The sequence below is a fragment of the Narcine bancroftii genome, chromosome 4 (assembly GCF_036971445.1).
Source record: "Narcine bancroftii isolate sNarBan1 chromosome 4, sNarBan1.hap1, whole genome shotgun sequence".
Lineage (NCBI taxonomy): Eukaryota > Metazoa > Chordata > Chondrichthyes > Torpediniformes > Narcinidae > Narcine > Narcine bancroftii.
The window spans coordinates 59,873,871-59,897,784 of record NC_091472.1 but is presented as its reverse complement, the minus strand read 5'-3'; the positions used below and the strand labels follow the sequence as shown (position 1 = coordinate 59,897,784).

Sequence of the window (23,914 nt, the reverse complement as noted above, 5' to 3'; positions counted from 1 at the left end):
ACACGTCATACCCGTACAGAACTGACCCCTTGTGCTTCTAAACTCCGATTTTGTTTGCAGCTTATGAGAGCATAGCCCTCTCCTCCCAGGAATTAACCTCATGAATCTCTTTTGGACTGCCTCCAGTGCAAAGATAATCTTTGTTAAAACATTGTATCAGGGTTAGGGTTAGTAATTAATTGAAGAAAATGAATGAAGTTTTCTCTCCAATAAACGTAAGAAAGCATTCAAACTTTGGTGGCTCTTCTGGACATTTTGATTCGTGCCAAGGTCAACTCTCTGTACTTAATAACCCCTAATTTATCTTATGTTTGCATTGCTACGACCTGCTGAGACAAAATGTCATCAGGCACCCATTTTCAGATAGCATGATAAATGCTAATGGATTTCCTTCTCATAAAATAAATCAATTATTGCACCATTGATGATGCAACAAATGTGATAGCAAGAAGACTAAGAATGACAGCAATGATTAACATTACTTAAGGCTAGCCGAGTAAGTGAAGAATGAAAACAAAGTACCCAAAATATGAATGCTATTCGTCAAGGTAAAATATAAACTCTGGGTTTCATGTTTTTCTTTTCTGACTCCAATAACTTATTATCTGTCTCCTTCATTGCCTTTCTACGATGATGCTGCTGTTTCATGTCAAATGACTGACACCTTTATTTGAGAGAGGGCAAAATGGAATTAGATTTCAGCACTGACAATATATAATGCACTAGAGAAAGTTTAAAAAAAAACACCCAGCAGTTGGCTTGACATCGCTAGTCTATCCATCTGACCTGCAGATATAAAGAAATGATTAAAAAATTTTTGCTGCTTTTTCTCAATTACGTTGAAGATTTTAGTTGTGATTCAAGGGGTTGACCTTTCACTTTTTCACTACTTTCTGAGATTGTGTTAAATTACTGTTATTCCCTTGAAGTCTACCTGTTCATACAGAATTAATGCACCACAATGTGACAAAATATTGTCTGTTCGGTGGAAGAATAGATCTGTGTGGATTTCAATCAGGAAAGGCATTGTCACAGCACAGACCTTGGATCCAAACCAAATCTTATTCCACTGAAGTAGCAAACAGATTTAATTCCAGAAATCTGAATGTTTATATGCACAGTAATAAATGAGGCATATCTCTCAGACAAAGTAATATAAACTTTAACAACTGTGAAGTGAAAATGCAGTTTCTCAGGTGTTCACTGAAATACTTAATAAATAGAAAGACAGATGGCACGGACAATCATATCTCAGCAAAATATTAGAGTCATACAATGTCCATCGCTCTCAGGATCACGGGACCACAAGCTCCTCCACCACGATGAGGTGACAACCACGGAGATTGATCCTGGTAGGGTCACCCACAGTGGTAAGGCCGAGGGTGAGGTCCCCTCAAAAAAACAATCCAACTAAGTCCTCAGTGGTGGAACAGGCAGATGAACTCAGCAGCTGTGAAGCCGGACAAAGACTGCAACAAATCCATCAGCTCCATTCATCGTGGTTTTCATGCCAATGGAATTAGTTGGTTGATTTGTGAAGTAGCGTGTGTTGCTTGCAGTGCAACATCAAGTACACGAACAAATACATGAACAGATGTTTTCGCTCGGTGGATCAACGGAAAGTAGGCCATCATCCTCGGCCTCGAGGGATAGCCACGACGATGATACAGTGTGGAATCAGGCCCTTCGTTCCAATTTGCCCATGATGACCAAAATGACCTTCCCACACTAGACCAACTTGTCAGCCCATTCCCCTAAACTTCTCCTATCCACATATTCATCCACATTTTTCTTAAGCATTGCATTTAGTACTTGCCTCAGCCATCCTGTACGAAAGCTATTCGATACACTCACTGCTGTCTATGAAAAAAATACTTCAGGTTTTTGTTCAATCTCTTCCCCTCACCTTAAAGTTTAGTCCTCTGGTTGCTGTTTTCCCCTACTCTGGGCATTCACCCAATCTTTTTCTCTCTTGATTTTATACATCTCTATGAGATAACCCTCTCATCCTCCTGTGGTCTAAGGAATTAAAGCCCTAGGCTGCTTAACCTCTCCTTATCATCCTGGAAAAATCTTTGTAAATCTCTGTATCCTCTCCAGCTTGACAACATCCTTCCTGTATACAAAAAGGAAACAATAAATAAATGTGAATATGTATTCCTTCTCACTGAAAAATGTGTTTTATTAGTTAATGAGTTATTTTTAGTTCTGTTCCTTATTCTTAGAAGGCCATATTTGTTGTCTATTGAAAACTTGACTTCTTTCAATATAAATTATCTAATAATTCTAAAACAAAATATTTGTTGTGGTTATATTACATAGTGATGACTATGTAGTTCTGTGGAAGATGGTTGTTCTTGTTAAGTTATGTTAATATGAAAAGAAATACTGAACTATATCATAGTTATATCAAGCAGGTAGGTATCTCATCATTGGTGTGGTCATTTTGAGGGAAATCATAATCCTTCACAATAGCTTGTTGAGAATTGACCAATTAATTCATATTAGCTGTTGGCTAAGAGCGCCAGACCTGAGTGATTTTGTAAACTTCATATAAAATCAATTTTAATGGTATAGTAAACTCATAAAATTTTGAATGCACATAAATAAGTAAAATCAAATAAATTTCTGGGTCTGGATGGGGGTGTGTGTGTGTGTGTGTGTGTGTGTGTGTGTGTGTGTGTGTGTGTGTGTGTGTGTGTGTGTGTGTGTGTGTGTGTGTGTGTGTGTGTGTGTGTGTGTGTGTGTGTGTGTGTGTGTGTGTGTGTGTGTGTGTGTCCATGGAATAAATTGTGAATTAGCAAATAAAAATTATGTTTTAATTATAATCCTAATTGTAAAAATTAATTTAACAAGAAACAAACAAAAAAAAACCATTTAAGTTAATTTGCTTCATTTTTTTAAGTAATCAGTTGCTGTGATGATGTGAACTGGGTATAGAAATGGATTATTAACTTTACAGTTGCTTTTGTCAAAGCCTCATTTACCTAATATTAAAATCTGTATTACCTACATTTATGTTAATATATGGTATTTATCAGGGTACAATAGTTTGGGATTGTTGATAATAAGCCTATGGATTTTAAGAACTTTTGGAATTCATTTTACCACTTTCTGCTTTTCTAGTTTGAATGATGTATTCTTGTTAATTTTAGAATACAAAAGCATAATTAATATGAGCTCTGTGTTAAGGCATGAATGGACAGTGCATGTCACAGGCATTATTAGGTTTTTCTAGTTTTTTTTCTTAAGAAACTAACACAGAGAAGAATTACAGTGAACAGACATAAATCATACAATTGAATCAAGATTTAACTAGTTAATATGGGGTCTCTTCAAAAATAGCAGACCGATGAATATTTTTGTAAAGTTGTTATATGATATGATTTAATCTGTTGTTTACGTTTTGTCTATAATATAACTTCAATAACTTAGACGGTGATGCAGCTTTCTAATTCTTAATTAATACAATAATTTTGTTTGCTAAAAAAACAATAACTGCCTGAAAAATTGGACACTTGAAATGTCGTAGATAGCATTTCTTAAACTACCAAATTCACAATTCATGTGACAACTGTATAGCTCAAGATTTAAGTATTAACCTTTAACCTTTGACCTTACAGATTTTAACCAATGAAATGTCTCTTTAAACTTTAAAGGAAACAATGATAACGAACGCCTGGCGATTGCTAGACAGCGAATCCCATATCGACTTGGTCGAGTAGTTGATGATTGGCTACTCGACAAAGGTAAAAACATTGATTAAAACTTCAAATAAAAAATAATTTGAACTTAACCAAGTAGTGTTGGATTGTAACACTAATAAACTTAAAATATAAATTGCCAGTAAAATTAAATAAAACACAATGTTTTAAACGATAGTTAGAATTATTGCATTGCGTGTTGAATAATTCTTTTCCCATTATGAGATATCGGCAGGTTAATAAGTATTACCCCATTAACTTAAGGTTAAAGGGACTGTTAAATGTAGTCTTCTAATTGTGATCAATGTACAACATTAATCCTAGACATTTAACAAACAGTGATAAATCCTGTGCAGAATATCTTGACTATGTCTAAATTTAGTAATTAAAGGATGTACAATTAGCTATGATCCATGGATACTTTTCTGCAACGACGTCCTTTTAAACTATATATAACTTAAATAGTGCTTCATGTGAATTGGAAAGAAGATCTGAAGTCCCTTTAACGTTTACTTCAAACATTTGAAGGAATTATAGTATGAAAAGAAGTTAACAATAAAAACTGACATTTGCTTGCATGCTTTTGCTGTGCTAAAACTGAACCCTTTAAAAATATAATAAATGATTTTTGTAAAAAAAAATCAAGAAGTGGTACTGTTGGAAAGGTTTGTTCTGTTTGAGTGAAATGTTTCACATAATTTTCTCATTTTATATGTCACTTGTTAATTCACATCTGCATTGACAATTTTGATTTTTTGTTTCATTTCTACCCAAAGGTAGTCCTGCTGGAAGGCAATCAAACATCCCCATATGCTCTTAGATATCTTATTATTTTTGTGAAGCAACGTTTTCTTTGCTGTGATATGCTTATACTACAAATTCTTAAAAATTGCATTGGAAGAAATGCCCTGCAAAAATAAGAAAGCAGATCTGATTGCCCTTTAAGCAACCAAAATATTAAATTACTACAAGAAAATAGTTATTGTAATTCTACATCTCTCATATATTCCATCAGAGCAATAAATTACTATTCATGGTATTTTTCAGTAATTTATTGCAGTTCTTAATCATCTCATAAATTATTTGTTACTTCACATAAATGTAAAATAACATTCTTAATTTAACTAAAGTCCACATTCAACACTTTTCCTATATATGTAACGATGTTTCCACAGGACGACAGCTTACAATCTTCAATAGCCAAGCAACAATAAAAATTGGTGGCAAGGATAAAGCTCGTCCATTCCAGGGTCAGCTAACTGGCCTATACTACAATGGCTTGAAGGTGCTTAATATGGCAGCTGAAAGTGATCCAAACATCAGAATAGAAGGAAATGTGAGATTAGTTGGAGAAGTGTCCTCAATAACAACAGAAACAACAACCACATCAAAGCCAGCAGAAATATCAACCACCATAATGGAAACAACAACCACCATGGCCACTACCACCACCAGGAAAGGAAGATCAACCACCACAAGAGACGTCATGACCCAGGTAATTAATTCTTCTCCTGTTTTCTGAATTTGTAAATTTTGTTCTATTCTTCAGCATATGTTTCATTGGAGTGATCAAGGAAAGGTACATTGTGAAATATCTGTGAAGTTGCACTTAAGAATTAGTGCTTTTTAATTCTAGTTTTAGACACAAAAGTGCAAGAGAAACTCAAGCAGGTCACCCAGCGACCTTTTGTGTATTAAACTGTCACAGCACCTAAAGATTTTCTTGTTTAACCTTTTAATTCTAGTGGTGCCTTTCCACCACAGTCATTTTGTTGTGTGTTGGCATCTGATGAGAATGAATGAGCTAATTTTGTCACTCCCAAATTTTAATGCTTGTTACCAAATAATCATTCTTGAGGGTATGAGTTTAATTGTAATCAACCCCTATGATCATTTCAAATTTACAATAAAAGAAATAAAACCTGGAGTAGGCCAAACAAGTCTTTTTTACATATCAATCATTTGGTCAGATTATAGAACAGGTCATGCATCTGAATGTCTCAATGTCTCACATTTGATTTCCATGGGATGAATAAAGTCACATTTGCTTTTAAAAGCCATGTTATTCTCACTGTCCTCAAGGCCTTGCCTCACAACCATTCTAAGAGCATCGGTTCAGCTTCAGACAGTGCAAATTGAAGCCCTGCCCCAAAATTGCCCTGATAACTTTCTGACAGCTGTTCATCAGAGGACTCCAGAAGTGGGTAAACTGCACTTCAGAAGTCCAGAGTTGGCTGTGCGAGTGAGGTGACTGCTCATCTGTGCTGAGTTTAATTAAGACTTGATTTTGGGAATATTGATGTTGTTTGATAATTAGGCATGTGTACTTGGAGGATTTGTGGACAAGGCATTCAAATTTCAGAGTAGATTTCAAATTTATTGTTAGAGTACATACATGACATCATATACAACCCTGAGATCTTTTTTTTCTCCAAGTGAGGCAGAATTACCACTTACTGGTAATGCAAAAAAACCTGTTCACAGAGTTAACATATAAACAAAGAACTGTAAACAGATAATGAATGTAAACAAATTGACTGTGCAATGCTGAGAGAATTTTTAAAAAATCAATGAAGTACACAAGAGTCCTTAAATCAGTCCCTGATTGAGGTTGTTGTTGAGCAGTCTGATGGTGGAGGGGTATCAACTGTTCCTGAACCTGGTGGTGTGATTCTTGTGGCAGCTCTACCTCTTTCCTGATGGCAGCAGCGAGAACAGAGCGTGTGCTGGGTGGTGCAGATCCCTTGATGATCGCTATTGCTACTGCACTCTGAAGGCCCCATTGCCTCATCCACCTGTCTTCTTCTGCTTTTGCCACCCCCATTCCCCACCCCCCACTTTTTTGTTCAGACACCTGCCGGCATTCTCTCATACCTTGATGAAGAACTCAAGCCTGAAACGTCGGTTATGTATTTTTACCTTTGCTACATAAAGGACATGGCTTGGCCTGCCGAGTTTCTCTAGATTGCCTTTTTATTTCGACCTCGGTCTCTCCGGATTTTCGTGATTTACTCCAATTTGTCCTGCAGATTAGCTGCAGTGTAACTGGAAGCTTATTTAATTTCCTCTGACAATCTGAATCTTTTATGTCAAAATGAGATCGCATCTTCTTCTAATCTCCAATAAATGTCGGCAATCTTATTTAGTGTTTCCCGTTCAAATTATCCCTCAAAAACCAGAGGCAAATCTAATGTTTTCACTCACCCCTTGCATTCTAAACCACCCACTGTGGATTCTGCCAACACATTTTTTGCACTCCACATGACAGATTCACAACGTTGGACTTGCAATGACCTGATCCATATTCTTTGTCTTCTTTCCCTCCTTCCCAAGGAATAAATGTCACGTCATGATTATTAAATCTTTGGGATAGTTCTAGACCTGAGAGAGTGATTGAAGATCATCATTAATACATCTAATCTTTAAGAATCCAGAATGAATGGTTTTGTTTGGTGCTGGTCCCTTACTTTCTCCAATCCTCGGTCTTCATGCGTTAAATCCCTTCCTCCTTTTCATTTCAGCTACATTGATTTCTCTCTGTGAAGTAAGATTTTAAAAAATGTTTTGCTTCATGCCTCAGCCATTCCATTATTCTACATAATAATTACTCATTTACTTCTGCTACTCTTTCATTTTACGTAGTTATAAAAGCTCATTATAATTTTCATGTTTATTGATAATTTAATTTCAGAATTAATCTCTTCTCTCTCTGTTTTTCCCTCTTGGTTATTTACTACTGCTCCTTTTAAAGAAATTGTATGCATTTGAAAAGCAAACACTGCGGATGTTGGAAACCTGAAGTAAAAAAATCAGACAATGCCGGATATTCTAGCAGGTCAGACAGCATGTGGTGAGAGGGGGAGAGTGAATATTTCAGGTTGATAATCAGAGTGGCCAGATGAAAGGTCATCAAAGACTAGCTTTGGAAACTAGGAGCAGGAGAAAGTCACACCATCCTCAAGTATGCCCCACCATTCAATATGACCTTGACTGATCTCTCCCAGGTATTATCCCCTCTTCTGTTTCCTCTCCGTAAATGCTGCCTGTCCTACTGAATATCTGGATTTTCTGCACTGATTTCAGACTTACTACATATCCTTTAAACCATTACAATCCTCAAACTGCTGAATTGGGTATGGCTTGATCACTTTTCTCATGTCATTTATGTTTCTCAATGGAATAGATATTTGCTCAGAAGTCTGAAATATTTTAAATACTTTTACTGTATATGCATTGCAAGATTAGATTAAATGGTCTTTCAATTAGCCAATAGATCCGTAAAACTTGCATAATTATCTTTAGACTCAAGTTTCTCATTTGCTTTTATCCATGTTTTCCTTGAGCTGTGCATCAAATTCTGGTGTAACATGATTACTTTTCCTGAAAGGGTCCTTCACCCTGAGAGTGAGATTAGTTAACCATTTCATTATGCAAAATAATATCTCAGAGATCTTGGTTCTCAGTTGAAGACCATAATACCAGGAAATTTGAAAGACATTGGAGATGAAGGAAAATACATTTGTTTGACTACCCAATCTGAGTAGCAAATGTGAACAGAAGATTTTATTATGAAATCCACTTCATATAAATTAGTTGGATGTTTTGTTAGGTGCTTCAAATCATGTCATATTTTTGTCACAGATTGCTGCAAATTTATACTACATTAAGAAAGCGGCACGGTTAGCACAATGCCTTTAACAGCGCCAGTACTCGAGTCTGGGTTTCGAATCCCATGCTGTCTGTAAGGAGTTTGTACATTCTCCCCATGTCTGTGTGGGCTTTCCCCAGAGACCCCAGATTTCTCCCACCGTTCGAAACATACTGGGGGTTGTAGGTTAATTGGGTGTAATTTGGCGGCATGGATTCGTAGGTCGAAATGGGTTGTTATTGTGCTGTATGTCTAAATTTAACCATTTCCTGACCAGCTATTTCAATGTCTTATATGACCAAAAGATATAGGAGCAGAAGTAGGCCATTTGGCCCTTTGAGTCTGCTGTGCTATTCCATAATGAGCTGATCCATTCTTCCACTTAGCCCCACACCCCTGCCTTCGCCCCATAAATTTGATAGCCTGACTATTCAGATACTTATCAATCTCTGTCTTAAATACACCCTGCAACTTGGCCTCACATGGTAATAAATTTCAAAGGTTCACCACTCTCTGGCAAAATAAATTCCTGAAGTTGTGCCTTCTTGTATTAGATTCCACTACTATGAGAAACAACTTTGCCACATCTACTCTGTCCAGGCCTTTCAACATTCAAAATGCTTTTATAAGCAACACCCCCCCCCCCCCCATTCTTCTGAACTCCAGGAGTATGTTCCTCAGAAGGCAATCCCTTCATCCCAAAAATCATTCATGTGAATCTTCTCTGAATCCTCCCCAATGTCAGCATATCCTTTCTAAAATGAGTTTAAAACTGTACCCCGAACCCAAGTGAGTCCTCACCAAAGCTGTCTAAAACTTCAACAACACACCTGAGCTCTTATATCCTATTCCTCTGGATATGAATGCCAACATTGCATTTACCTTCTTCAACACCAACTCAAACTGAATGTTAACCTTTAGTGTACCATGCACGAGAACCTCCTTTGCACATCTGATCTTTGAATTTTCTCCTCATCCAAATAATAGTCTGCCCTTTTATTCTTTCTTCCAAATTGCATGACCATATACTTTCCAACATTGTATTTAATTTGCCACTTCTTTTCCCATTTTACCTCCACTTATCCTTGTATCGTCTGCAACTTCACCATAATGCCTTTTATTCTGCAATCTAAATCATTAACGTAAGATGTAAAAAGAAGTGGCCCCCGCACCGATCCCAGCAAAACTTCGCTGGTAGCCGGTAGCCAACCAGAATAGGATCCCTTTATCCCCACTCTCTGTTTCCTGCTGATCCATGCCTGTATCTTTCCTATAATTCTATGTGCTCTGATCTTGTTACACTGCCTCATGTGTAGGACCCAGTCAAAGGTGTTTTGGAAATTCAAATAAATAGGCACTGCATGTCCTTTGACTAACCTGCTTTTGGTTTCCTCAAAAAATTGCAGTATGTTTGTCAGGCAAGATTTTCCCTTTAGCACAACAATCAATGAAGAGTGGCGGCAAGACCTGTGTCTGGAGAGTGTGACTGGAGTCATTGATGCCAGAAGCAGGTGGGTGCAATACAACTTCTTGCACCAGCTGTACCTCACACCACTAAAAATACATAAATCCAAGGGGGATATTTCAAAAGCGTGCTTTAAGTGTGGTGTGGAGTTTGGAACCTTTGTCCTCTCCACCTGGCTACGTACAAAGGTGAGACCCTTCTGGGAAGACCTGGGGGACATTTTGAAAAAAATTACAAAGTGGATTTTACCCAAGATCCAGAGTTGTACTTTCTGGGAGATATTGGAAATGTAAGTTTTAGACTGTCCAAATATTAAATTCAGTTCATGAATGTCACCTTGGTGGTAGCCAGGAAGTGTATAATGATAGTCCGATTCCTAATTAAATGCCACATGATGGAATAGGGAAATGCATTCCCTTGGGGAAAAAAAATCACTTACAATCTAAGGGGGAAGCATGACACATTTGTATAAGTGTGGCAGCCATTTCTGAAATACATGGGCATGTAGATTGACTAGCTCTCCCTCCCTGTGAAATATGGATATAATTAAAAACCTGTCTTAGTAGGGAAAGAATTGGAGTTAAGGAAATGGAACATAGCACAGGTGACATGCGTGTTTTCTTTTTAGCCCTTTTTTAGTTTGTTTTATTTTAGTTTTGGTTTTCTTTTAGTTTCTTTTATTTCTTACTTGGGTGATTTAGTTAATTAGGTTGTTTCCTTTTTAGGTTTTTGGTGAGGCCTCTGAATCCCACTTGTATTTGTGTAATGTATAATCAGTCTCATTATGTATTTGGGGTCAAGGTGGGGGGGGGAACAAAACACAGACACTGAATATTCTATGAATGTTGAAAAAGATTGTATTGATTGTTGAAATTACTTTGAATCTGTAAAAAGTCAAAATATAATATTAAATAATTTTTTCCCTTTAGTAAACCATACTGACTTTGGTCCATCTTGCCATGCACCTCCAATCACTTCATTACCTCTTCCTTGACAATCAACTCCAACAACTTCCCAATCACTGATGTTATGCTAACAGGGCTATAATTTCCTTTCTGCACCTCTCTTCCTTTTAAATAGCGGAGTGACCTTTTGTTGGGCGCTACCAGTTGTCCCAATAATACACGGACAAAGACTGAGGGAAACGATAGGCTTTATTTCACTAGAGATTGCTGGCCCATGTTAAGGCTTGGGAAATGAGGAGAGGAAGAGGAGACTCGACCTTTATGGCCTGGGTCACATGGGAGGAGTCTAGGAGAGGATGTCATCAGGAGGGCGGGCCAGCCTGTACATACAACCATATCATTACACCTTTGCAATTGACCTGGAACTATGCCAGAATCTATTGATTCTTGGAATATCGTTAGTAATGCCTCCACAATCTCTACAGCCACTTCTTTCGGAACCTGAGGGTTGTATTCCATCTGGTCTGGAAATCTTATCTACCTGTAGACCTTACTGCTTCCCAGGCACCTTCTCTCTGGAGATTGTGACTGCACTTACCTCTTTTTCTTGACACCCTTGAAAGTCAGGAATATTACTAATGTCTTCCACAGCAAAGACTGATCCAAAATACTCATTCATTTGCCAGCTTGCCTCCCATTACAATTTATCCAGTGACATTTTCTATCAGATGTACATCTAATCTCTCATTTTTACTCTTAATATATTTTAAAAAGCTTTAGTATCCATTTTGATATTATATACTAGCTTCCTTTCAAAGTTCATCTTTTCCTTCCTAATGACCTTCTTAGTTGCATTCTATCAGCTCCTAAAAGCTTCTGAATCCCATCTCTTCCCATTAATTATTGCTTCATTGCATGCCCTTTTTTTTAGCTTTTACTTTTGCTTTGACATCTCATCAGCCACAGTTGTGTCATTCTTCCATTCTATTCTATTTTTTCCTTATTGGAATATTCTTGTCTTGCACCTTCCATATTTCTTGCAGAATCTCCAGCCATTGCAGCTCTGCCGTCCTCTCTGCCAATGTGGCTTTCCAATCACATTTGGTCAGTTCCACACTCATACCTCTGTAGTCCCCTTTATTCCACTGGTATACCAACACATCTGTTTTAGATTCTCCCTCTCAAAAGGAGGGTGAATTCTATCATATTATGGCCACTACCTCCCAAATGTTCACTTACCTTCAGCTCCTGTAGAGCTCGTCGAAAGAATCAAAGACTTGTTGATCCAAACCAAGGCTTTTATTAGCAAAAGACAGGAGCTCTTCACAGGTGGCCGACCAGTCCGGAATGATCCGACCTGGCTAGGGACACAACCCTTTAGGGCCCAGACAATAGGTGTGGCTTAGCTCTCAGCCAATCGCTGTAAGTACAGTCTAGATATAGTAGCTATAAACACTATATACATTAGTGATAGATCTGTACTATCACAGCTCCCTAATCAATTACACAATACCCATTTCCAGAATTGCCATTTCCCTGGTTGGCTCAGCCACAACCTGTTCTAAGAAACCAGCCTGGAGGCATTTGATTAATTCCTCCTCCTGGGATCCAGCACCAACCTGGTTATCCCAATTAACCTTTATATTGAAATCCCCCATGAATATTGTCACATTATCTTTTTGCATGCCTTCTCTATCTCCCTCTGTAGTTTTCATGCCACATTCTGGCTACTGTTTGGAGGCCTGTGTACAACTCCCGTCAGGGTCATTTTACCCTTGCAGTTTCTTAGTTTTATCCACAGGGATTCTATTTCAGCTAATCACACGCCTCCTCTCCCCCAATATTTAATTCCATTTTAAACCAATGCAACCACCTCAAACCCTCTGCCTCCCCTCCTGCATTTGATACAATGTGTATCCATGGATATTTAGTACGCATCTGTGATCTTATTTCAGCCACGACTCACTGATGGCCACAATGTTAAAGATCATCATCCTTATATACTACGGGCATTTAAATACAGGACCTTCTGTAATGCATTCATCACCCTTTTAAATTTTGTTTCCCAAGTACTCAAAGTTAAATCCTTAATTTTATGCTTGGAATTTTCCCCTGTCTTTCCTCACAATCTTGCTACACAGTGTACCTACTTGTGTATCTTCTGCTCTAGTCCCTGGCCACTCATTGTGATTCCTATTCCCCTTGCCAAACTAGTTAAAACCCTCCCCGACAGCTTTATCAAACCTGTTCACCAAGATATTGGTCCTCCTAATTTTTAGGTGCCATTCATCCAATTTATATAGGTCCGAACTTGCCCAGAAGAGATCCAAATGATCCACAAATCTGCACTCTTGTCCCCTGCAACAACTTTTCATGACGCATTCATCTGCATGCATTCATAACTTCTTATTCTTCCCTTCACCAGCTGGTGGCACAGGTAACAATCCAAAGATTACCATCCTTGAGGTCCTGCTTTTTAGTTTCTTTCCTAACTCATTATATTCCCTCTTCAGGAGTTCATTCCTTTTCCTATCTATGTCATGGGTACCAATGTAGACCACTACATCCGGCTGCTCACCCTCCCACTTGAGAATGTTGTCGACTTGATCTGAGGTGTCCTTGGCCTATCCCCTGCACAAACTTTTCTTATTAAACTCTTCTCCCTGAACTGTGCCTAAATCTGTCTTCTTGTGACTCGATTGGTCTGCTAAAGCCAGTAAAAATGGCAATAAAATATCATTCAATTTAATTTAAATATTAAGAACTATGAAAAAGATGGAAGGAAATGTGAAGAATATGTCATAGAATCACACAGCATGGAACATGCCCTTCAGTCCAACTTGTCAAACAAGTTGTCATTCAGGACCCTCCCATTTGCCTTTTGAACACTTCCTCTCCATCTACCTGTCCAAAAGTCTTTTAAACTTGTATCTGTACCAGCTTCTACAGTTCCTTTGGCATCTCATTCCAGATACAGACTGAGTGAAAAGGTTGCCCTGAGGTTCCCCTTAAAATTTCCCTTCTCGCCTACATCACATGCCCTCCAGTTCTAGAATTGTCTCCCTGGGGGAAACAATAGGGAGAAAAATATATTAAGTAAAGTCAAAGAACAGATTAAATGAAAGACAAAGAAAAAAAGTCAGGGAAAAATAAATAACATCTGGAAGCATTTATATTCTACAATTTCATTATTTGCTTTCGAGATCTTCATAATAAGGAACAGAGCAGTACCATGAAATAACTCATTAATAGCATGAATTATCAGTCTTAAATGGTTGTGACAAGATAAGCTTGATTTAATGGTGAAAATGTATGATTTCATGGCATACTCTTGGGAGGTTTAGAGCAAGATGATCTTTTTTAGCTAAGGGGAGGAGGGAATCCTCATTATAAATTGCTGCTTTTTCAAGCACACCAAAAATGATGGTTTCCAAGGACCTATCACTTTTCTTGGTCTTCACTTTTCTTGCTCTATATTTTCCAATGATTGTTGAATTGTTGCTGTACAATTATGAATTCTCAGCCACTTGCAGTTGATACGTTTTTAATGGTGTGGAGGATGAATGATTAAACCTAATCTGAAGTGAGCCAATTAAAATTAGAATTTGGAGTTGTTCTTTAATGAAAGCAAGCAAATTTAGATATATCTGTCTCTCTTGCAAATTCATTGCACGTCACGACTGACACTTTTATTTCACAAATGTTCATTACAAATATCTAAACTTGCACAGAACTTAATTGGAGTTTATTTACATGCATCATTAATTATTCATAGTTGCAATTTAGCTACAAGAAATATATCTCCAGGAAATAGGTAAAACATTTTAATGTTGTGAATCACTTTTATACCTGTTTTTTTTAGCGCAATTTATCGTAACTGTGCCAAACTTCTAATTTTGCAAATCAAATCCAATCAGTCCAAATTGGCTAAATGGTATTTTCATCTCAATCTATGTTCTTTCCTAATTCTCTAATGGTGGGAATTAATCAGAATTATAGATGCTGGTTGTTGTTAAAATAGCTGATGGTACTTTTTTTTTATTGCAGTAACCCTGTAAAATTACAAATTCAAAGGATGACTAAACTAACTGCTTTAAGAGATTACCATCTGAGGCACATCGTTATTTGATGGGTCCACTTTACATTTTGAATTCAGCAGAAATGATAAATATGAGATAACTTTTGACTATTTGGTTAATATTATAGCCAAGAATGATATATTAGGGCTGCACGGTTGATGTAACGGTTAGCGCAGCATCTTTACAGTTCCAGCGATTGGAACAGTAAGAAGTTTGTACATTCTCCCCGTGTCTGTGTGTGTTTTCTCCATGGCTCCAGTTTCCTCCCACGTTCAAAATACACGGGGGCTGTAGGTTAATTGGGTGCAATTGGCGGCACGGACTCGTGGGCTGAATTGGCCTGTTACCATGCTGTATGTCTAAATTTAAATTTAAAAGTTAAATTAAAAAATTGATATCATGTTATTTCATCAACAAATTAAGTTAAATTTGATATCAAAAGAAGTTTTTTTGTGTCTGATGCTTGAAAGCCACGTGTATATTAAAATTGCAAGAATGCAATGTTAATTAATTTTGTGCATATTTCTCAGCAAGTTTGAGTCTGTTAATGATGAAAAATTAATTTATTCTAGAATTGTGAGGAATGTTCCATTTTTTGATAGAAGAGGCTTTTGAATTTTCTCTTCGGGGGACATTTGACCACATTGTCAGGACTTCAAAGATCACCAGCACTGAATTGCACCTTGCTTGCCTAGCTTCTTCCTTTCCCTTGGTGCTCTTTGCACATGGAAGCTGTGTCCATTGCACACTGTTCTTCAGAAGCCTCTGCAGTTTCCTTGGCCCTTTATGAAGGTCTACTTGCTCCCTTTTAAAATTGCAGCATTGACAACACTCTCCAGCTGATGAAAGAGAGCTCGTTATTTTGTAAGTGGACTCTCGAATCATGACTTCTTAGGTTCAGGGCAATGAGGAAAGGTGTAATGAATGTGGTGAATTTCATGAAAAAGAAAGCAATACATGTATGAGCCTGCTTTGTACAGTTTTTGAACAAGCAGTAATATATTTTGCATCAATTTTTGAGCTTATTGAAACAGTGTTGGCTGATGCCATTTTAATCCTATACTTAGTATATCCAAGCCAAATTACTTCTGTGTAATCAGACCAGACATTTAATGAAAGAAGATCTTTAATGGTTAATATGAAACTCTAGTTAAAGAGTCATCACCACAAGGGAATGCACCCCTTGGTCTTTAAGCTGAAAGGTTTGAAGGACTGAACAATTTACTAATGTTCACTAGTGTTTCCTAAGTGATAAGACTGCAAGACAATGAACATGATGAACTCCATCATTTTGCCAACTCCATCATTTTGCACAGATAATTTGAGGAATTACACAGGTGAAGAGAGAGTGAGTAATTCAGATATGATCAGCATGAAATAGCTTTAGGAAGAATGAAAAGGGTCTTGAGGCTGTGGATTTCTTGATGAGGTAAGATGGCATTAATTTGGATTGGATCAAAAACAAATGTTACCTCACAGGAAGATACAAGGTATTAAATGACAGAAAATGCATTAACCGATGCTATGAGTAAAAGGTTTCTTTAATTCCCTGCCATAAAACCAACAAACAATAGAGGAGATTTATTGAAATGGCATCAATGTTTTCTTTCTCAAAGGACCTTCATGGAAATTTCAGACGCTTGCTTTTTTATCATAGCAATATCTTAGTCAAGAGAGTAGATGCTGCATTTTATTCCTATCAATGGAGGAAATTTGTTCTTCCTCTTTTCACACAATATATCATGTGAAATACATGGTATCACATTTATAACACTGCTGTTTGTTGAATATAACTTTGCTTTTATCATAACTACCAAACAAACTAATCGCCAAGCTATGTCACATTAGTTTCAGCATATCTCTTCAATTGGATCCTTGACTTTCCATTCAACAAGATGCAATAGTGTGGATTGTTGACAGCATTCCTCCTTAACATATCATCCTTATCATCAAGGCTCCACAAGGTTGTGTGTTTAGTCCCCTATTGTATTCTCTGTATCCCCACAATTGCAATGTCACACACACAGCTCCAACTCCTTCTCTGTATTTGCAGATAACACCCCAGCTGTACGCAGGATCTCTAACAATGACAAATCAGACTACAGAAAAAAGATAAAGGGACATGGTCAGGGCAAGAACATTTCCCTCAATGTCCCTAAGACCAAAGAGCTGGCTATAGACTTCTAGAAGAGGGGCAGAGCTCAGTCCACAATGGTGCTGAGGCAAAAATAATTATCCATCTTGTCCTTGTCCATGCATGTCGATGCAATTACCAAGAAAATGCATCAATACCTCTACTTCCTCAGAAGCTTGAGGGTAATTGGCATGTCACCAGCATCCCTTAACAACTTCCACAGGTGCACTATTAAAAGTATCTGATTAGTGTGTATCACTGTGTGGTACAAGAACTGCTTCGCCCAAGACTGTAAAAAAACTAAAGAGGGTTATGAATATGGCTCAGGTTTATGAGTGGCATAGATAGCATTGTGGTTAATACAATGCTATCAGAGTGCCAATGACCCAGGTTCAAATCTAGTACTGTCTGTAGGGAGTTTGTACATTTTCTCTGTGTCCCACATGGATTTCCTCTGGGTGCTTCTGCTTCCAACAATGTTTCAAAGACGTCTGGGTTAATTGGTCATTTGGGTGTGTTTGTGGGCAACGTAGGCTTGTGAAGCAAGAGTCTGTTCTGTGCTGTGTCACTAAATTAAAATACATTAAAAGCTGAATGACGGATAACCTTAAAGATTAAGTGCTGTGTTCTGATGGAAAAAAGTAAAAACAAGTTATCTGAAATTGATATCCACAGATGAGGTGATGTTCCTCGAGCTTAAATTGGGCTGAAGACAAATTGGTTAGAGTGAGAATGGTATGATCAATTAAAATGAAAGCGACTGGAAGCTCAGGTGATTGAATGCAGGTGTCTTCAAAGATTGGAAAAAGTTCAAGTAAATAGCTTTTCTACCTGGAAGAGCTGTTTAGATCCCCAGATAGTGGGTAGGGAAGTAGAGCATGGAAAAATAAAAAAAAAACAATAGATATGTTATTAAAGATTCAAATATTCCAAAGGACGTGGGGCCCATTTATGGACTAATATCATTACCCAAAGAATGAAGGTCTTTTGATGCTTTGGTGCTGTGCTGTCTGGTTCCAGGTTGGTGTCACTCAATTCCTATGTATCTTTTTTTTAACCTTGCTCCTGGGTAGGGGTTCTGATTTATAAGGTTTCTTTTTTCTTTTTGCTTTGGGATTTTCTTATTTTTCTTTTTTTTTTATTTTCATAAAAATAATGGATAACTGTTTTGTTCAACTATGAATAATGTAAACATTGATAAAATTATTGTAGAAGCAGAAGGAAAGAGAATTGTAAACTGTTTTGGTTGTTAAATCTTACTTTATTGATATAATTCTGCTCAGAGCTCTGGATTTTGTTATTATGACAATATTGTATCATGTTTTAATTTGTTTTTCAAATCTTGTAGCACATTGTATAATTGTATTGTTCAATTGGTTATATTCTAGAACACCAACAAATATTGTAAAAAGAAAAGGAAAAATGGATTTAAAAGAAGATTGGCTATTGGAAATGGAAGAGTTGCAAAGAGAGTAGTCCTTCCAGTACAGTGAAAGGATGGTAAAAATTGAAAGGATGAAACGTTGAATGCAAAGGCTGATTTTGTGGGAAATGAGCTGGGGGGGGGGAGATGGGGGGGTGCCTGTATTACATATACTGGTCAAGAGGAGGGGGAGAATGAGATAAAAGGTTTGGAAATAGATAGGACATGGCCAAGGATACTGTCAACAAGGAAAAACAATTAAGGAAATATATGCTCTCTCAGAAACAACTGTTTGGAAGGACCCTACATCAGAGTAGATACAGAGATAGAAGAACTGGGAAAATACATTAGAGATCTGGGATGATAATTTTTTGAAAAATAATCTGAGAGTTCATTGTCATATACATGAGAATAAAGTACAGCTGCACTGAAATGCTTACGTGCTGCAGCCACACAGAAATGTAAGATACACCAATAACAATAATATATATTAGTTACCACACTATCAGGTGAGACAAAGAAAGGATAATAGAAAGGATAGATGAACTTTCACAGTTGCAATTCGTGCAAAATAAAATGATGTTTCAATAGTGCCTGTGCACCTTTGACGGTATGGAGTACTTAATGGTCGAATAACTGTTGGAGAAAAGGTGGTGGACTATTGGAACAAAGCTTCAGTACCTTCTTCCTGAAGGTTACAGTAAGAAGTCGTTGTGTCTAGGATTATGGGAATCCTTATAAAAATAGCATCCCACAAAGATGTCTTCCATGGATGGAAGATGGGTCTCTTTCATGGACTCAGCTAGGTTTGCCACTTTTGGTGGTCTGATGTATTTCTGGGCACTTGAGTTTCCAAACCAAGCCATGATACAACCAGTCAATATCTTTTCCATAGTACTCCTGTAGAAGTTCAATAGGATATTAAGTGACATGCCGAATCTCCTTAGGCGTCTTTGAAAGTGGGTGTGCCTCCTTCATGATTGAGATCCATTTGCTCCAGGAGAGGCAGGAACCTAAAGCTGCTCAACCTTTCTACCACCATCCAGCCAATGAAGTCATGTGCATGGTCACCTGTCCTCTTCTTCTTAAAGTTCAAAATAAGCTCTTTGGTCTTGCTGATGTTAAGAGTAAAATTATTGTTCTGACGCCACCCATCCAGATTCTCAATCTCCATCCTAAATTCTGACTCATCACTCTACCCATATTTGATCATCAACATTGGTGTTGTCAGTCAATTTAGCAATTGCATTGGAGCCAAAAGTGTCTACACAATTGTGGCTTTAGAGGGAGTAGAGCTGGGAGCCAAGCCTTGAGCTGGCTGTGCATTTATGGTCAGGAAGGAAGAGGTGATGTTGCTGATATGCATTGATTGAAGTCTGCTGAAGAGGAAGTCAAGGATGCAGTTGCCAAGGGAGGAACAGAGTCCCAGATCATTGAATGTAATTATTAGTTTTGCTGATTTGACAGTATTGATCACCAAAAGCTGTAGTAAATTAACAACTACCTGATATTCTTGAGATCCAGTTGATCTAACACAAAGTTGGGGATCAGCGAGATGGCATCTGCCATTGACTTGTTGTAATTATTGGTGAATTAACGTGTGTCTAAGTCTTCACTGAGAGAGGAGTTGACTTGCTCCATAACCAACCTTTTAAAGCAGTTTATCGTGGTGACACAAGTGCCACTGGCTAGTCATCTTTGAGGCATGTCACCTTGTTCTTCTTGATCAGTGGAGCAAATGACCTTGTGAAACAGATAGTGGATGTCACTGATTTTGAGATGTTTCTGCTCTACCTACCCATGTAATAGGTTCTATTTTAAAAATTGATTTAATTTTTGACTTTGGTTGCTGATTGTAAGGGTATACCATCCATTTCTTAATTAAGAACAACAAAAAAATGCTGAAAACAATAGGCAAATCAGTCAGTATGTGTATACGGATAAACAGTCACTTCAGATCTTCACAGATGCATGATGACCTGTGTTTCCAGAATTTCCTTTTCTATTTCTCATTTCCTGTATCACATGCAAGAAGTGATGCTTGATTAGCACCCCATCCACAACTATTCACTCGCTCCACAACAAAACCACAGTAGCAGCAGTTTGTACCAACTACTAGATGCACTACAACAACTCTAGTTCCTTCAACAGTACCTTACAAACCCACAGCCTCCACCAACTAGATGGACAAAGGCAGCAAAAGCATGGGAATACCACCATCTGGAGGTTTCCTCCATGCCACACACCATCCTGACTTGGAAAATGGGTCATGATATAGAAAATTCTCTTCAATCATGCTTCACCATTCAATAAGATCATGACTGATTCGACTCAGCTCCATTACCTGCCTTTTTAAAAAAAAAACTCAAGGACTACAGTAATTCAAGACGGAAGCTCACCATCAGTATCTCAATGGAAATTATGGATTGATAATTACATGCTGGTTCAACCTACAAGCCCACATCGCTTGAATAAGGGAGAAAAAAAAAAGGATCTGTAGATGTCTAGTTTATCTTCTCATATCAAATTGAGGCCTGGGTCTGATCTTTTTATTGAACAAGTGTCAACCATGTCAACCATCGTCCATATAGTTAATCAGGTCAGCTAGAGTTATGCAAAGATACTTGGGTTTTTTTAATTCTAAAAATCAATTTCACTTTTAGGGCTGAAGTTCTTTGCTAAATATTGCCAAATACCCCACCATCAGTATTCTGGTAGATGCACAAATCACCATTAACTCAAGATCTCATGGGAACTTTCTAACTCTTTTGATGATAAGAGCAGATCTAAGGCTGATTATTCCTTGTTCAATTACTCATTTCCTGATTTAACAGAACATATCCATTATTTGCAAAATGACAGTCAATTATATATTCAAATACAGTTGAATGTCTGGATACATGTAATTCAACAATACTTTAGAGGTTTGAAATTGTCCAGGACTAAGTAGCTTGATTGCAATTCCATCCATGACCAAGAAATATGAGGGCATTGGGAACATGGGAGTACCTCAACTTTTAACTTAGCACAAGAACATAAGAAATAGGAGTGGGAGTAGGCCACCTGGCCCGTCGAACATGCTCCGCCATTCAGTAAGTTAATGACTGATCCGACTCAGCTCCATTACCTGCCTTTTTCAAATAACTCTTAATTGCCCTAATATGCAAACATCTATCTATGTCTGAAGTCTCAGTGCAAGCTATTCATCATCCAAACTTTCCAGAGTTTGTAATTAGCATTTTTATATATTTTCATACTCTACATCTCATTGCATTTGAGAATGTTTTTACCCTTCCACCTTAACAAGGCATTTGGTGCTGGGCAATAAATCCTAGTCTTGCAATCCCACCGCCCACGTGGGTGAATATGGAAAAAAATATTTAATTTAATGTGAACGGACAGCACAGTAACAGGCTCTTCCTGCCCACCAGCTAATACACCAATAAATATATAAATCCCATATGTTTGGAAGGGTGGAAACCGGAGCACCCGGAGGAAACCCATGCAGACTCTGGGAGAACAAACTTCTTTTAGTTAGTGCTAGATTCAAACCCTGATTGTTAGTGCTGTACTGGTAATAGCATTGCGGTAACTACTATACTAACCGTCCTGCCATTTCTTAAGCTTCCCCAATGTTCTTGTCAAGCTGTTGATGGCAGTGAATGTTGTCTATGTAGCATTTGATGAGATTCTTCATAGCTGATTAATTTTCAAGATAAAATGCATGGGATACATTGGGATCTTGGTGGGAGATTGAGTCATCTGAGATCTTATAGAAACTTATAAAATGATGAAAGGCATAGATAAGTTAGAGGTAGGTAATTTGTCTCCATTGGTGGATGACCCTAGAACTAGGGGTCATCGGCTCAAGATTCAAGGTGGTAGATTTAGGATGAAGATGAAGAGTAGCTGCTTTTCCCAGAGGATTAGAGTTAGGGATAGAAACAATCCCAGGTGGTGGGCACTGTAATAGAATTGAACTAACCACTATACTAATCGTAAATCTTTCATATCCTTCCTGAAACTCAGCCACCAGAATTGTTCATCATAATCCATGTATACTCTAAATGATGTTACCCTAGCTGCAACATGGCTTCTTTTTTCTTTCCTCTTCCATTCCTTTGCAATGACCTGCGCAATGAAGCATGCCATACACCTTTTTTTTTAACTGCCCTATGTATTGGCATGGCCACTTTAGGGTTAGGTGAGGATGGTGCATCTGTGGAATTCACTGCCCATTGGAGCAGTGGAGGCTAGCTCAATAAATATATTTAAGACAAGGTTGTATAGACTTTACATAGTAAGGAATATGGAGAAAAGGCAGGTAGATGGAGATGAGGCTATCATCAGATCAGCCATGATCTAATTGAATGGCAGAGCAGGCTTAATGGGTCGGATGATCTACTCCTGCTCCTATTTCTCATTTTCTAACTGATAGATTGATTTCAGAATGATCTTGTCCATAGAAGATAGAGGGTAGTGGTGTAGGGATGTTATTCTGGCTGCAGGTCCGTGACCAGTGTTCCTCAGGGATCAGTGCTGCGATGCCTTTGATGTATGCAAGTGACTCAGATGAAAATGTTGGTGGGTGGGTTATGGAAAGATTGGTGGAGCTGTGGATGGTGTGGAGAACTATTAAAGAGTACAGCAGGATATATCAGTGACACATATCAACAGAGTAATGGCAATTGATTAATCCAAGGAAGAGTGAGGTGATGCACTTTTGGGAGGTCAAATGTAAGATGAGCATAGAACAAAGATGCACAGAAACAGACTCTTTAGCCCATGATGTCTGCACTGAATTCATGGCATGATCTTTAATAGAATTAATCTGCAGGGCCAAGTCCATAATACTCGAACATGGCCATGCAAGTAGATAGGATGATACAGAAGGTGTATGGCATACTTGCCTTTATTGTTCAGGGCATTGCATAGGAATGAAAGAGGAAAGAGAAAGGAGGCCATGTTGCAGCTATGTAAAACATTGGTTAGGATATACATGGAATTCTGGTGCCCGAACTCCAGGAAGGATGTGTGCAGGAGTTGGCACAACACTATTTCAATGCCAGCAACCTGGGTTCATATCTGGCGCTGTCTGTAAGGAGTTTGTACGTTATCCCCAGGTCTGTATGGGTTTCTATCGGGTGCTCTGGTTTCCACCCACCCTTCCAAAAAAATGTACAGGGCTTGTAGGTTAATTGGGGCATTTGGGTGACACAAGCTCATGGCCTGGAAGGGCCTGTTACTCTGCTCTATGTCTAAACATAAAAACATTTTTAAACATTTACAGAAGAGTTACCAGGATGTTGCCTGGATTAGAGCTATAGAATATTACGCCTTTCAGCCCTTTTAGTCTGTGCCAATCAATTTTTATGTCTAGTCCCATTGACCTGTGTAGGGCGTGTCGAAAGAACCAAAGACTTGTTGATCCAAACCAAGACTTTTATTAACTAAAAGACTGGAGCATATCACATGTAGGTCGACCAGTCCAGAATGACCTGGTCTGGCTAGGAGCAATCCTTTAAGACCTACCAGTAGGCGTGGCTATGCTCTCAG

At 38.0% G+C, this 23,914-nt stretch overlaps 1 protein-coding gene across 17 annotated transcripts in view; it reads left to right on the top strand.

Annotated features, from left to right (window-relative positions):
• Positions 1–23,914, top strand: part of nrxn1a (neurexin 1a) — a 1,705,359-nt gene that overhangs the window by 1,563,450 nt on the left and 117,995 nt on the right. For 12 of the 17 annotated variants that reach the window (XM_069931396.1, XM_069931399.1, XM_069931397.1 and 9 more), the window contains 2 exons: positions 3,660–3,749; positions 4,880–5,199. In XM_069931396.1, coding sequence (XP_069787497.1) covers positions 3,660–3,749; positions 4,880–5,199 — 410 coding nt within the window. The remainder of the gene's footprint in view (positions 1–3,659; positions 3,750–4,879; positions 5,200–23,914) is intronic. The other 5 variants (XM_069931400.1, XM_069931401.1, XM_069931395.1 and 2 more) reach the window with 1 other exon arrangement.